Source organism: Arachis duranensis, chromosome 9 (genome assembly GCF_000817695.3).
Source record: "Arachis duranensis cultivar V14167 chromosome 9, aradu.V14167.gnm2.J7QH, whole genome shotgun sequence".
Lineage (NCBI taxonomy): Eukaryota > Viridiplantae > Streptophyta > Magnoliopsida > Fabales > Fabaceae > Arachis > Arachis duranensis.
The window spans coordinates 119,093,646-119,109,338 of NC_029780.3; the positions used below are offsets into that span (position 1 = coordinate 119,093,646).

The window sequence follows — 15,693 nt, forward strand, 5'->3', positions numbered from 1 at the left end:
TAAGTCTCAAAGTTGTTCCTAACGTTTGAATCATCCTATTTAAGTCCCTAACGTTTTAAAATCGACTCAATGTTGTCCTGCCGTTAGAAATCTGTTAACAGAATTGACAGCAGGACAAAATTGAGACAATTTTAAAACGTTAGGGACTTAAATAGGACGAACACGTTGGGGACAAAAATGATACATATAAATAAATTTTAATTTTATCCTTCAATAATATCAATTTTTTACGGTACATGGTTATTGAATTATTTTTTAATCACATCTAAGTAAATTATATTTAATTACATTAATTTTATTCTAAATAAATTCATTTTTGTCCCCAACATTTTCGTCCTATTTAAGTCCATAACGTTTCAAAATCGTCTAAATTTCGTCCCACCGTTAATTCTGTTAACGGATCTTTAACAGCAGGACAACATTGAGTCAAGTTTTGAAACGTTAGGGACTTAAATAGGATGATTGAAACGTTAGGGACAACTTTGGGACTTATCTCAAATGTTGTAGACAAAAACGATACTTTAATAAATAATTATCTGAGATTTAATGCACTCCTTCACTTGAGGAAGCACATCATAGTGGCAAATGTAATAACTTTCAGGGCTGATAAAAAGGTGGCTATAGAGGGCTTAGCTATTACAGGAATTCATAATCACTTGAAGAAAAAACATATTTTTCTACCAAAATTATTAGAGAGTAAAGAAATACATGAAGCAGCATGGGAAAACTAAATTTACATCACATTATTATTTTATTGTTTTGTTTTCTGAGTACATTACAAACCATAATAGACATCATAATGGGGATAGGTGGAAACTGGAAAGACAAGGAACATGTGAAACACTGAAACATTGGGTGCTCATATGCTTCTAAAAACAAAGTGACATTTTTGCATTTTTCATTGAATAGAGCACAATTCTAGTAAGTCCCTATAAGCACCTAAAGTTCATGATTCTTGAGAATCAAAATCAACCCGTGTTCTTCATCCCAGCAGCAATTCCATTAATGGTGATTAGCAAAGCATCTCTGATCTTTCGGTTGTCGTCCTCACGCCTTAGCCTCTTGAGTATCTCCACTTGCAACATGTTCAACGGATTGAGAAATGGAAGTCTATTCTCAATGAGCCTCCTTAAGCTCCTATTATTCTGTTGAAGTTTCTCATGGCCACTAATCACCAGCACAAACTTCTCCGCCGTCATGAGCTCACTCCGTAGTTCGCGGCCGAGTTCTTGCCTCTCCTTGGACACAAGAACTTCATCGTAATGCTTGGCAATAGGAATGTCTGCTTTCCCCAAAACCATTTCAATAAGGTCTATTGTGCTTTGGAAGAATGGCCACTCTTTGTACATTTCTTTTAGCTCTTCAGTGTGGCCTTTCTCGCATGCACCTTTTAATCCAGCACCAACACCTAGCCATGCAGGAAGCACAAATCTGGTCTGTGTCCACGCAAATAGCCACGGTATGGCGCGAAGGTGTCCGATTCCTTTCGAGCTCTTCCTTCTTGCCGGCCGGCTGCCTATGTTGAGGAAGCCAAGCTCTGCTTCAGGCGTGGCTTCGTGGAAGTAGGAAAGGAATTCAGGATTTTCATACACTACACTGCGGTAACACTGGCAACTGATATTCGAGATCTCTTCTATCACTTTACGCCATTTCTCTTCACGCGGCGGATGAGGCGGCCGAAGAGTTGCAAGTAGCACTGCTGTTGTGTATATTTCCAGTTGTCTCACGGCTATTTGTGGCAGCCCAAACTTGGCATCTATCATCTCTCCCTGCTCAGTAGACCTTAGTGTTCCCTGTAATAAAACATTCAAATACAAACAATTTATGACACTACTATAGTATCATCTTTTCTATGCAGGAAAGTATGGAATATTTGTACAATGCGTACAATGGATTCCATGGAACAAGGCTTAGCCTACCATCACGGAGCCAGGTGGTTGGGACTGAATAGCCAGATACGTCGGGCCACCACCGCGACCAATACTCCCTCCACGGCCATGGAACAGTGTAACCTTAATACCATACTCATTGCAAGCAGCTACAACATCCTCCTGAGCTTTGTAAAGTTCCCAAGCAGCAGTAAAGCGGCCGGCATCTTTGCCAGAATCTGAATATCCAACCATAACCTGCATAACAAAATTGTATTGTCATCACATAATAGCTGTAACAAGAAATGAAATTGATCTAGCTTAGGTACCTCTTGATGCCCATTATGGTTCTTAATGACGTGTTCACGGTACCAATCTATTGATAAAAGTTTTCGGATAACTGAACCAGCTCCTCGCAGGTCCTTCACAGTTTCAAATAGAGGGACCACCCGCAACCTGATTACCAAGATGCATGCCGGTAAAAATCAAACACTATGACTACAATTCATTGAAGTTATCATAAACTCATTATCAAGCATCACAAAATGTCTTTGTGCACTGCAGCCTTAAAATATTTTTCATTCAGTAAAAATAGCACGAGTAGAGTGTTCAACAGATTATATTTTATATGTTTAGGCATGTCCTGCAGTTTAATTACTACTCAATTAACAAACATACAACTGGAAAATAGAGTTAAAGCTTCTTCACCATAGCAAGGTGGCTAAATGAAAAGATAGAAGCTCGACTTAGATTTCATACTTACGTTCCACCAGGACATTCTCTTCCTAAGTCTCCAGCAACAGAAAGCCGTGCGTCCTTCTGTAGAAGCTCTACTGCAAGGACATCACTTGCCTGAAAATCAAGAGAAAACTCCAACCCTGTCAGTGATAATGATAATGATAACCACCTTAATCAATGCTGTGTCCTTTGAAGACAGAAAGGCGATGTGAGAATTGGAAGGAACCTATAATGAAACAACTTGTTTATATAATGCAAAGTAATCTTACATTTGAGGCCATGGATATCACATAGGCTCCAAGTGAATCACTCCCTAGCTCAGCAGCAATTCGGAAGGTGTCCAAGACTTCTTTGACTTCATGAGGAACCTAAAAGAACAAAGCAACATTCCAATAAGAAATAGTCAGGAATGTAGACAAGAAAACGAGTTATTCAAAGTTCATATTATTTGATGCATTGGAGGGTCGAAATGTTTATTGTCTGATTTTTTCTTTGATCATGAACATAAACGTGATTGAGTACTTGTGTCTATCAGAGTTGTAAATTCAGTTAAACAAAGAAATATGGTGTCTACTCACGTGAAAATGTTTTCATGTAAAGATAATAGTTGAAAACTATTAATAGTTTGACATGTCTGACTAGATTGCTTAACATAATATATATGTGAACATCTTACCTACAAATTTTTTTAATGTCAACTCTGTTATCAACTTCTCTCCTTTTGTAAAATACAAAAGGAGGTTCTCCCATTCCACAATAAATATCTTGAGCTTTAGCATCTTACCTCTATACTATGAGGAACTAGTGGCCTCTTCCCTTTCAGCTCTCTTGTTAAGAACTCGAGTTTCTTTTCTTCGTCCCATTCACTGTATGTTCCCAAATCCAAGTACTTAGTAATTGCATCAATTGTTTCAGCATGTCTCCCAGATTCCTGTTCAACTCTAGTGTCAGGCCAGAAATGAATTCCTGAGCCAAAGTACGCATGCCATTTAAGTCATACTCATACCTGACGCAAGTCAAGCTTCATTAACACCATTCCAAAGGTAGCAACTCTACGAATCAGATCAGCGAGTCTACCATCGGCTAGCACCCCAGATCCACATGATTGCTGAGGAAATGTACTGTCAAATACCAATTCCAGATAACCTTTTTGGAAACAGAACAAGGGATACAAAAGAGTACCAGAGATTCATAACACAGGAGAAGAGGTTCCAAAAGCTGATCAGTGGTTTCATAGTAATCCAAAGGATCATTGTCACATGAAACATCCTCAAGAAGAAGTTCTAACCGTCTACGACTTCTCTCAAGCTGAACAAACACAACAGAATATGCATGCCATTATAAGATTGACATTTGAAAGTTAACAAAATACTAATTACAAACAGAGAGAACCTCTGAGTTCCATAACAATATGCAAAAATGAATTAGTCCTAGTGACGATTCAGAAATAAACCTTATATGCACATCTCTTCCCTTACCAGGCAAACAAATATTCTTTATTGATTATTATACAAATACCAACATGGAGCTATATTTATAAGCATCCGAATTCTCAAAACCTTGGAGGAGTCAATAGATTTGATGTCAACATGTATAATTTCTCTAACAAATCAAGCAGATATTGAATAGCAGCATCAATATAGTCATTTTTTATGGACTTATCAGTTACCACTGGAATAAAATGAAGTGATACCTTATCTTTTACATTTCCTAGGACAACTCTGTAAGGAGCAATTCCAGGAAGCTGAGGGAGCTTAGGCTCCATAAGCTTCTGAAAACTGGACCTTCCTATCTGGGACCCTGCAGATGATTTCCTTTGACCAAGTTGTTGAATGGAGTTGAATGAAGAAGAAGGTGATATTGCAGCTGCAGAAGCCCCGGAGTTCGCTGAAGTTTCGCCGATTTTGAATAGAGTTGAAGAAACCTCACCTTCCTATCAATTAAAAAAATACATATTTTCCAAGAAGCAATTGTAAATCCAGAAATACTTAAAATCAGTAGATTACTGATATGATCTACCTTGTGATTGTGTTGTGAGTGATCAGGTCCTGGAATGTCTAGTCTGGGATGTTGAGCTTCACCATTTTCTACAAAATGTTGCAAAGAATTCAGAATATATTCCAAACTGTATATGAATGATGTTTCCTATTTTCTCAAGAGGGAAAAAATTCTGTTAATCAGAGAGGAGAATTTTTTCTGATTAAAAAAGAAATTAAAATATCTTTGTGATGTATTAGCAGACAAAAATATGGATATCATAGATATATGATATGCACAAAGAACTAGGAAGATAAATTATGAACATTATTGTGTGTACCAGCAAAAGAGGGTAAATGTGCTCTTGCTGGAAGTTGTTTTGGAAGTGACTGACTTCTACTCACAGGTTGATTCCAATTTTCATGGCGATTCTCATGGTTAGCTTCTGTAGAGAAAGAAGTGAAGTGATTTTAAATAACTCAAATCTGCGTGCACACAAGGATCTGTTTTAATACTTAAAAGACAGTTTGGTGGTCACTTAATATAAAACAAAGATGAACGACTATGTCCATTGGCATTTGATAGACCTCAGCAAAGAGAATAAAGTTCAACCAGCAAACCTTCTAGAATTTCATGTGCCAGTCTTGACAAACTCTCACTGCACTGGTTCATGGATAGCTCAAACCGGAGGCTATCCACTTCGCGGATGTAGAGATCAATTGCCATCCATCTGGATAGAAGGGATACATCTTTTGTGACCTATTATATCCGTTAAAAGCAAAGTTAGCAAGAGAAGTATCCTCTTACAACAATTCAGAAAAGCAAAATCATGTGGCAATTGAGAGGATGGTAATAAGGCTCACCTTTGCTGTCACATTTGGGTTTCCATCTCTATCGCCTCCCATCCAAGATCCAAACTTGATGGGAGTACAAGTCAATGGAAGTGGCTTCCCAGTATGCTGCAGAAGATGATATAATGTATAGAAAATATTAGAATTTAGAAAAATGCATAGCTGATTGACCATAATTGAACATACCAACCTTCTTCAAGGCATTGCTAACTCGACGTAAATAATGAGGAACAGCTTTCCAGAGTGACTGCTCCACAATATTCAAACCTAAGAAAACTCAAAATTAATACAGCAAAAATCAGTGTCTATGCAAAAATTTCTTCACTGAACCAAAGTTTTCATGAGCTTTCATAAACACAATACTCAGATCAGTATACCAGCTCTAGCTTCATCAACTGGAGTGGGTTTCTGACGCCTAAGCTCATCGGTCTGCCATATTGAAGTTATCTCTCTCACCTGAAAAATCCATCATGATTAATGTGAATTGAAGAAACATATCCAAGAAAGGAACCACACCACCTACTTAACAGTTAAACCGATTATCTCTCATCCTAAGACAGTGTGATGCCTTTTATAGAGTGAAAATACAGTTCATGGAAATTACCAGGTCCTCAATCACCATTTCTCGATCTTCAATGGTAAGATCAGGTCGATCATTATAATCCAAAAGATGCTGCATGGATGTGGGAAATGTTGTTAAAGACAATCCTTACTATGATATTTGCTGTTCTGAAAATTTCTTAAGGCCAAACAAGTAAGAAAAAACTCACAGCAATTCTAATGTGTTTGTATTGTAAGGTACGGCGATTAATTTGAGTAGGATGAGCTGTAAGAACAATTTCAACCTCCTGTGGCAGAAAAGATAAAATTGAAATCAAGAGTAAAAGAAACTGGAACAGGTTGCTTATTGGAATAAAAAAAAAAGGGCAACCCGGTGCACAAGCGTCCCGCTTATTGGAATATTAGCAAATAATAAGAAAATAATTGTTTACATAAAGAAAACACAAGGATTCTATGCTTCTCAGACCAGCATATGAGAAATAAAACAAGTACAGATCAAAATAAACCTGCTTGCAGACTGTGTCATAAAGTTCATCAGGGGAAACTCCACCCTGCACAAGCTGGTTAAAGATATCATCACATGATTTTGCAGTTTGTGCTATATTATTCCCTCTTTTCCGAACCCTGCATAAACAGAATTAGAGTTAAAAAACCACCACAGATTGAAAGCAGTACTTGTTGCAGTTTGTGCTATATGCATAATTCTATGATATATGAAAGAACCACAATAATCAATTTACCAAGAGAATCCAGAAAAACCAACAATTGGTTAACCAAATCACCTATGATGAGTTTCAGCTATTCCCATGAGAGTAAGATAGTGGCTGAAGGCGCGAGCTAGGGTAAGAGCTTCTTCGAGTGTCATCTTTGATAGCTCGGAAGCCAACTGCTTCTCAAGCATCTCAGCCATGTCCACAATCCCTGCCTGCCTCATATTACAGCCACTCTAACCAACAAGAAAAACATAGCAAAAACCTTTTAGTGTGACCAAAAATTCACATGAACTCACACCACCATATGCATAACCATTCATTACACACACATCACTCCTTATCATGTCAACTTCCTCTTCCATGCACCATGATCAAACACCAAATGCAGAATAAGTAATTTTTGAAGAGAAAAGGGAAAAAAGCCCCTTAGAATCAGGGAGAAGCATGCAAATTGCAAAAGAATCAAAACCCATGAAAGAAAAGAGAAAAGGGTATTAAAAAAAAGCAAAAAGTTAGTGTTTTGAGATAGACCTGAGCAAGCACACGAATCCTCTCAAGCTTGTCAACAACCGTGGTTCCAACTTCACGCTGGAGAATGTCGTTGAGGAGATTACCAAGCAGCCTGCAATCATCATCAAAGCTCTGGAAGGAGATTTCCTCAGCAATATCATCAGTAGTATCAGTCATGTTTGCTGTTCAGTCTCAACACAAGAGTAGTGTGAACTGTGAAGTGATAATAATAATGAAGAAGAAGAAGAAGAAGAAGAAGAGGTGGAAAAAGAGTGAGTAGTGGTGAAAGAGTTGTGAGGGGGAAAAGGAAAAGTAGTGTGGGTCCAAATTTGGTGTAGTTTAGTGCAAAGAATTGAATGGCAACGGGGAATTATGCATGATGCAATGGAAGAAGGAACATGTGGCAGAAAAGGAAGGAAGGAGAAAAGGGTCGTTGAAACAAACATGTGAGTGAGTGAGTGAGTGAGTTTTAAAATCATGTGACCCCTTTGCTTTGCTTTGCTTTGCTCCACGTTACGTGACTTCTTCACTCTTCATTTCCATGCTATGTTGCTCCGCGAATATTCTTCTCTTATGCTATATCTAACATGGAGAACCTATTACCTCTGTTACTCTTCTGTCAACCATCTTCAAACAAGACAAAATTATTAAGGCCTATAGTGCAAGACTTTATGTATCTATAATTAGTAGAATTTTCAACATTTGTGTAGACAAACTATAATTACTGAAAATAAACTTTTAAATATGGGGTTCACAAATATTAAGGGCAAATGTTAAAATTATTATTAATAAAAGTTTTTTAATTTTTAATTTTATATATAAAATACAAATAAATACTAGAAAGTTATCAAAATTTATTATTTTTGACTATCAGTTAGCCTTTAAAAGTATAAGATAAAGTATGTTGTTGGATTATTAAACTAAATAAACTAGACTAAAAAAATTAAGTTAATGATTAAGTGATGGCCAAAAATAATAAATTTAATGGCTCCTAGTAGAGGTGCACATGACTCGATTCGGTTTGAAGACCCGGCACGGCCCCAAATATTTTAGGGGCTAATTTTGTGTGATTTCACCGGGTTTAGGGTCGGGTAATGATTTTAAAAATAAACTCGGTCATTATTTTGTGTCAGGTTCGGGTCAATGAGAACCTGACTTCACTCGACCCATGTGCACCTTAAGGAAACTAAAAAAGATATATATGTTTTAAATTAATTTTAATATTATGTTATATTAATTATAAACTTATTGTTTTATTTTTAATCATATTTGTTGAATTAAAAAATAGATCAAAGAAGCAACAAATTAAAATTCATGGTCAAATTCAAGTTCAAATATAAATATTAACTTTTCATTAATAAGTTTCTTCTTTATAAATAAGTGCATAATAAATAAATTTCCTTATAAATAAGTTTATTTATAAATTATTGTTAAAACTTTAAAGATCCAGTTTCACCTGGTTTGGACCCGATATAGTTGTGGCTCGAAAATATTTAGGTTTCATCGGGTCTAAAACCGGGTTAGGGTCTTAAAAAATAGATCCGGTATATAATTAAGATCGGATCTGGATCAGGACAAACTCAATTTCACCCGACCCATGAACACGCCCAACTCTTAGTATTTTTCTAAAATAAATACATTAAAATTTTTAATTTTATTACCCTTTTTATAAAATTTTCTTAATTTATGAAGTTATAATTAACATCTACTTTCAAAATATATGTTAACTAAATCCTTCAAATATATGTTATTATAAAACCAGTCATTCATATAAATATAGCTATAGAAATATAAAAAGATCATTTCACATTCATATCAAAATGCAAATAATAGTATAAAATTACAAAGGCAACTAAAAATTAATGTTAATGAAAAATTTAATTATTCCGTTATAATTATGGATAAATATATGTATAACATATGTAATAACTGACTTAGTTCGTAACTAAAAAGCATTTTTTGTATGGTTTTACAAAGGAAGGCGTAGTTCATTATATTGTTCACTTTTAGGTGAATATGGCGGCTTATTCGTGAGTTTTAGTTAACTTTATAGTTTGCTTTTGATACCGAGGATTTGGTTCCCTTCATAGCCATATCAATCGTTTTCATATCCTCTTCACAGGTTGAAAAGCAGAGATAGATTATCCACTCCTTAAGGTAATTAACTAACTGGCACGGTTTCTGAACTGCTATGATGAATTTTCTTGATTCAAAGATATGCAAAAGGTGTACTTTTTTTTTCCTTTTCATATAGATTCAATTTTACTTGACGACTTTATCCTACTAATTTTGGCGCACTTGTTAGGAAATAATTTAACATAAAAACCTATGATTGTAGCATAAAATTTATTTAACTCAAAATTAATCAAATTGATACCTACTAAAGTTTGGTGAGGACTAGTACGCTAAATATTTTAGTGGGAAGCGATCAACACAAAAAAAAAAAATGAGTGTTATTATCCACAAGAGGTCAAATGCATAAAAGAAAGTATCAACTTGGTTAGTCGAGTGAGCTGACTCACTCGTCTACTTAAGCAAGTGTCGGTGGTTCAAATCTCGCCTTGTGCATGCAATGACGGATAAAAAATATCAAGTTAAAAATTAAATAAATAAAATAAAATAAAAAACGAAACATGAATGAGTCCCTTCTTGTTGAAAATCCGATTTTAGTAGAGGAATCATTCTCTTTTCTTCAGTCTTTACTACATTTTAAACCATTGTATGTCTAGAAAAATAAGAAACATAAAGGAATGCATCTCTATTAAGTATTAACTAGTTGCATGCAGGGCCCAACCAATTCTGAATGTAATATTCTTTGGCTAAATAGAAGAAAGCAATGACAAAGGCTAGTGGATAATTTTCATAAAATGGCTTTATATGATTGTGATTTTGACATGCTTCCTAAAGCACTACGCTTTGCAAGCCTAACAATTATAAGAATTCTGGGGTGTGAGGCTTACAAAATAACGCAATAATTGTTTGGAGTTTGGGTTATTTTAAATGAGTAGGCCCTTTATCAACAGAAGCAACTTCTTGCTAATTAAGCCTCCATTCAATGAATTGATTTAGATTAGTCTAATGGTTAGTTTTTTATTTTATTTAAATAAGTGTCACCGTTTTAAATTTGGCTTTGTACATATAATAATTTATTAATCAATAACAAATTTTTAAATTCGTGATAAATTAATTATTAGCCTATTAAATTAAGAAGTAAAAAATTTTTATTCATTATGAAGTTCATAACAATAAGAGCATCTTACCAATAATATGTAATTTGTACATTATAGAAACCAAGAGTACACAATCCCTTGTCCTCATGCACTATTAATTAATGTTTTGTGTCATAATCTCTTTAAGATGTTTATCCATATTGTCTGCTCTTAAGTTTTATACTTTTATGTAAACAAATAAGATCAGGGATTTCGTTAGATTCTTGTAAAATTCTCTTTCTTTCATTAATGGGCCTTTAACAGGCCTCTCTTTGAAGCCCAATAGCCAACCGAGAAAAATTTCCCTAACATGCACATAATTGTTCACCTTGTAAGACCTTAATTTTAGGGGGAAAAAAAAGACCTTAATTAATTCAGAGCACAAGTAATTATAATCTCTTCCAATATCACAACGATTAAAGGAATGACTAAAAAGTAGGCCTTTGGCTTAAAAAAATTAATGATCACAACTTCCATGGTGGATTAAATATATCAAATAAGATTTGGTGTCAATTTACATTGCAAAACAACTATATATAAAACTAATTTGAATTGGTCGAATAGTCAGCTCACTCGTCCGCGTAATTAAATATTGGAGGTTCGAATTTTACCTTTTAAAATTACCGTAAACAACAAAAAACCAACAACTATATATAAAATATATATCATTTACACCACTATATATTCAATATTGTAATATTGTTCATATGAAGGTAAATGAAAATGGAAAATTTCAATCACCCTTCATTTGAGTCCAATGTTATGTGTACCCACAAAAAACATAGACACCATTTTTGGGCATGTGGAGTGCGTGGTTTAAAATAATCATAAAAATAAAGTGACAATTAGATCTTTAAAAATGTTGATTTTAGACTAATAAATCCTTGAAGAAGAAGAAAGTACTAATTAGGTTCTCTAAGATAGTAAATGATAGATATATATATGTCCTTCTATAAATAAATAGTGTGAAACGAAATGGAATTGTCCATATATTTTGTTATTTACACAGATGCAATACATATAAGTATTACCGTTAAGTTTTAATCGATAAATTGATAAAAAAAGTATCATATATCCATCGTTTACTATCCTAAAAGACTAAATTAATACTTCTTTTTAAGGACTGAATTCAGAGATTTAATTGTCGCTTTACTTGAATAATAATTACAAGGCAAAGATTCAACATGAAAAAATACCACCAATGTAATCCAAGAATTTTGAACTCAATGAGACAACTGTATATATCCATATAGTCCAATAATAATTACTACTATGACTGACCTTAATTCTCATACTTCAAATTCTTACAACATTACTTTTTCAGATTTTATATCCCATCCTCCTTCTAATTCTGCTTTACATTCATCACACTGTGATAATCTTGCTATACAAGTCACTAATACTAAAACTGCACAAGACACCACTACTGAAAATGCACAAGTCATTAATATTGAGTTTGCATAATAATTTGTTTTTACTCTTTCTTCATCTACTCCTTTAGTAAATCTGCACCTATTTCTATTTCTGGAATAGAAATCCAAATACCTAGGCCTTCTGATCTGAACAATTCTGCCACTAACATTCATCCCATGACCAAGAGCCTTAACTGCTGAGGCAAATAGTCAAAATTTAGATCAAAATACACTAAAATTGTTGCTCAAGAATTAAAATCTTCTCACTAACTTCAAACAATGCAAGAAGAATACTCTGCCCTCATGGCTAATAAGACTTGGAATTTGGTTTCTCCTCCTCATGGTGCTACTATTATATGCAGTAAATGGATCTTCACCATTATAAGGCGCGTCTTGTTACCAAAAGATGTAATCAGATTAAGGGTATTGATTATTTTCAAATATTTAGTCCTGTAATTTGTTCTACTATTATTCGAATTATTTTATCTATTGCTCTCGAGGCAATTTAACTTTTACAATGCCTTTTTTAATGGTGATTTACTTGAAACTGTTTACATGACTTCGTCCTCCTCAAGCTTGGTTTTAAAAACTCAAGTTATGGAAAGAAATGAAGAAAATTTATAAGCATAATTTTTCATTTGCAAAGTACTTATCAATCCGCAAGTTTGAAGACCAAATTAAAACTCGGTAATATTAGGGCAGAAAAAAAATAGTCAGAATTTGTCTTATTTAACATTCATTAATACAAGTTATAACTGTTTTTGGCTAATTTTCTTTGGTTATAAATATTTCCGATTAAAACTCTACCTAAAATTTATGAAAAAGAAAAAGTTTGGTAACCAAAAAATTTCAGCCATAATTAGCGAAAAGTTTTTATAATATACTTCATTTACATCATTTAATAATAGTTTTATTTTTTGGCCCACTCTCTTATCATTCTACTTATCATTTCACTTATCATATTCTTATCAACTCTACTTATTAATAATATTAATTATAATATCATTATCCCTTACTATTAGGCATTCTTGTAATCAATACTTAATATTTCCTTGTATAATTTGATTTTTATATTTAAGAATAAAATAAAAATGATTATATGACATTAATTGTCCTAAGACACACTAATAGCATATATAGTTCCTCTGGTATATTCATATAAAGATTAATAATAATAATTAATAACGGTTATTATTTATTTTTGTAATTGATTCTTGCTTTATTCTTTCGCTTAATAGAAATACGATAATATCACATAAATTCAATAATTATAATTGATTATCATACACGTTTTATTATTATTATTATTATTATTATTATTATTATTATTATTATTGTAATTAATTTTTTATTTTTGTTAAGTCATTTATCATTATTTAATGGAGAGATACAAAATCTATTACCCTAATATGATTTTGTTTCTGTTAATTCAATTATTTTCATTCAAAATTCACAACTCTAATACCATTGCAAGCACAATTAGAATAGGTCAAGGAATTTTATAAGAAATCATCTTTATCATTACAAATAGTATGACATTTGAATTCGACCTTAATACGGTACCTATGGTAGAAAGTGTTGAAGAATTTAAATAACAGATGGACTCACCCGACGAGGTTATTGGTAGTCAATCAATTTTCGAGAATATGAAAAACTACACTAGCTTTGATGAGGTATGATAATAAACTGTTTTAATTTTTTTTGTTTTATGTACATTTATAATTATATTGTACTAACTAAGTTCATACACATAACATTCATGCGTTTATATATATAACATCCATAATTACATACAACTAATATCTATAAATTAAATTCATGTTTATTAGATATTACATCCATACACATATTATTTTCTAGTTATTGCATAAGTAATTATAAAATTAACACAGATGTTTTTAAATTTTATCATAATTGAATTTAAAAAAATATCAAATTCTTAAATTAATTTATTCAATTGATAAATTTACTCATAACATCCATAGATTCATACACATGACATCAATTATTTCATGTTAATAACATCCATAATTATACTCATAATATTCACAATTTCATACCTATACGATGTCTATAATTAATAAAATTTTATAATTAATATTATCAAATTTTAAACTATACGTCTTATTGTATTTTTTAAATTATCTCATATGTGCACTAATAGGTCATGATTTTAATTATTTTAATATTTTTATTTAATATTCATATGTATATTTATTTATTGATTTTAATATAATGAGTTAATAATTATTTGAAAAAATTTATTTTTTAATTTTTGTTTATATTTTATGTTTTATTTTTTAATAGTCTATATGTAAAATATAAGTTGTATAGTAGAAGTTGTTAAAAATTTTTAATTTAATTTTCATAATTTTTGTAGAGAATTATTGCATTTTAATAGATAATAATGTAATTGAGAGATGTTAGAGATTTGATTTGGAAAAAACTGAAATTGATTTTAGAAAAAATATTAATGACTCCAAACATGCAGCAAAATAATAAATAATAAAAAAAATAAATAATAAAAAATTATATATCACTTTCTTATCACAAAAATAAAAATTTTTATGTAACATTTTTATATTGTAATTATTTTTTGATTACCCCAAATTTATAACACCACCTAAACTTATTAATGATAATAAATGTTTTAGGTAATAACGTGCCCCCAACAAAGAGTATTGTAGACATAAATAAGATAATAAGACGATTAATTGGATTGTATTCATCAAAGACAAAATTAGCTTAACCAAAAGGTCAAACAAAATAATCCGTGAGTTGACCCTTTTCCCTTTTTAATATGTTTTCGCAAACACAGTAAAATACTAAAATATAATATTGAAAAAATAATTAAGAACCTAAGTGTAATCAAATCTATATTTCGCCTTATATTTCAAATGCAAAAAAATTTGAAAGATAATAAAAGTTAATTTAAAATAATCTAAAAATTTTTATTTTATGTTCATTAATTATTAATAATATATATATACATATATATATAATGTTAGATATAATAAATATTAAATTAAATATTAGTTTTCACCTAACATTACTCCATATGAATTCAAGTGCAAGCACCAATGAGTCAAATAATTAACAATAATAAATGCCCCACTTTACTTGTAGGAAGCAAGCATTAAAAGTCGTGACATACATTACTATATTAAAAAATAAAAGTAGTTGTATGCTTGTATATAATTTTTCCGTGACATTAAAAAATTATAAATTAGCTAATAGTGAATATGTTCCGCCGAAGCAGAAGTTCTTGAGATTTGTATTCCGTGAAAATTGAAAAGGACAATTCTAAGGTGCTTCAAATTAATTTTTTTTTTGTCTAAATTATTTAAGAGTAATTGTTAAAAATTGAGATTCACTTTTATATTAAATTGAAATATATGTACTTTGTAGATCAGAACACACCTATTGAAAATTGTATGATCCACTTTACAGAAAATAAATCATCCTAAATGGTTGCCAATAATAATAATAATAATAATTACCTTATAAGGAAGGAATGTTAAGCTAGGTTTTTCTCTTTACGAATTTAAAATTCAATGATCATGATTTGTTTCGATTAATTAAAAAATTGCTTTATTTTTTATTTTTTTGGTGACTAAATTGCTTTAATTTGGCTAAGTAAAAGTTGTAAGAAACATATAATCTGATTTTTTTTTAATATTTGACGCAAGTTAAATTATTATATAATAGTAGATTTTGTACCATAAGGATAGTTCTGAATTTTAATGAAAAGTATTTTCAGTTAAACAAATTATTATATAATATTACAAGTATTATTTTTAAAATATATCTTATGATAACTAAATATATAAAACATAAAAAATTGTTTAAATAAA

The 15,693-nt window shown here is 31.7% G+C and overlaps 1 protein-coding gene across 1 annotated transcript; it reads right to left on the reverse strand.

Annotated features, from left to right (window-relative positions):
* Positions 1–721: 721 nt before the first annotated feature.
* LOC107468012 (phosphoenolpyruvate carboxylase 4) lies at positions 722–7,724 on the reverse strand. The gene is made up of 20 exons (XM_016087255.3): positions 7,240–7,724; positions 6,778–6,941; positions 6,502–6,619; positions 6,205–6,282; positions 6,039–6,107; positions 5,812–5,890; positions 5,625–5,701; positions 5,447–5,542; positions 5,204–5,342; positions 4,924–5,028; positions 4,626–4,693; positions 4,300–4,539; positions 3,789–3,914; positions 3,613–3,714; positions 3,391–3,537; positions 2,876–2,974; positions 2,632–2,720; positions 2,198–2,324; positions 1,920–2,126; positions 722–1,793 (listed from the first exon to the last, which is right to left on the reverse strand). Exons 1-20 carry the CDS (start codon positions 7,393–7,395, stop codon positions 969–971), a joined length of 3,111 nt encoding a protein of 1,036 aa, XP_015942741.1. The 5' UTR covers positions 7,396–7,724; the 3' UTR covers positions 722–968.
* Between the last annotated feature and the right edge of the window lie 7,969 nt (positions 7,725–15,693).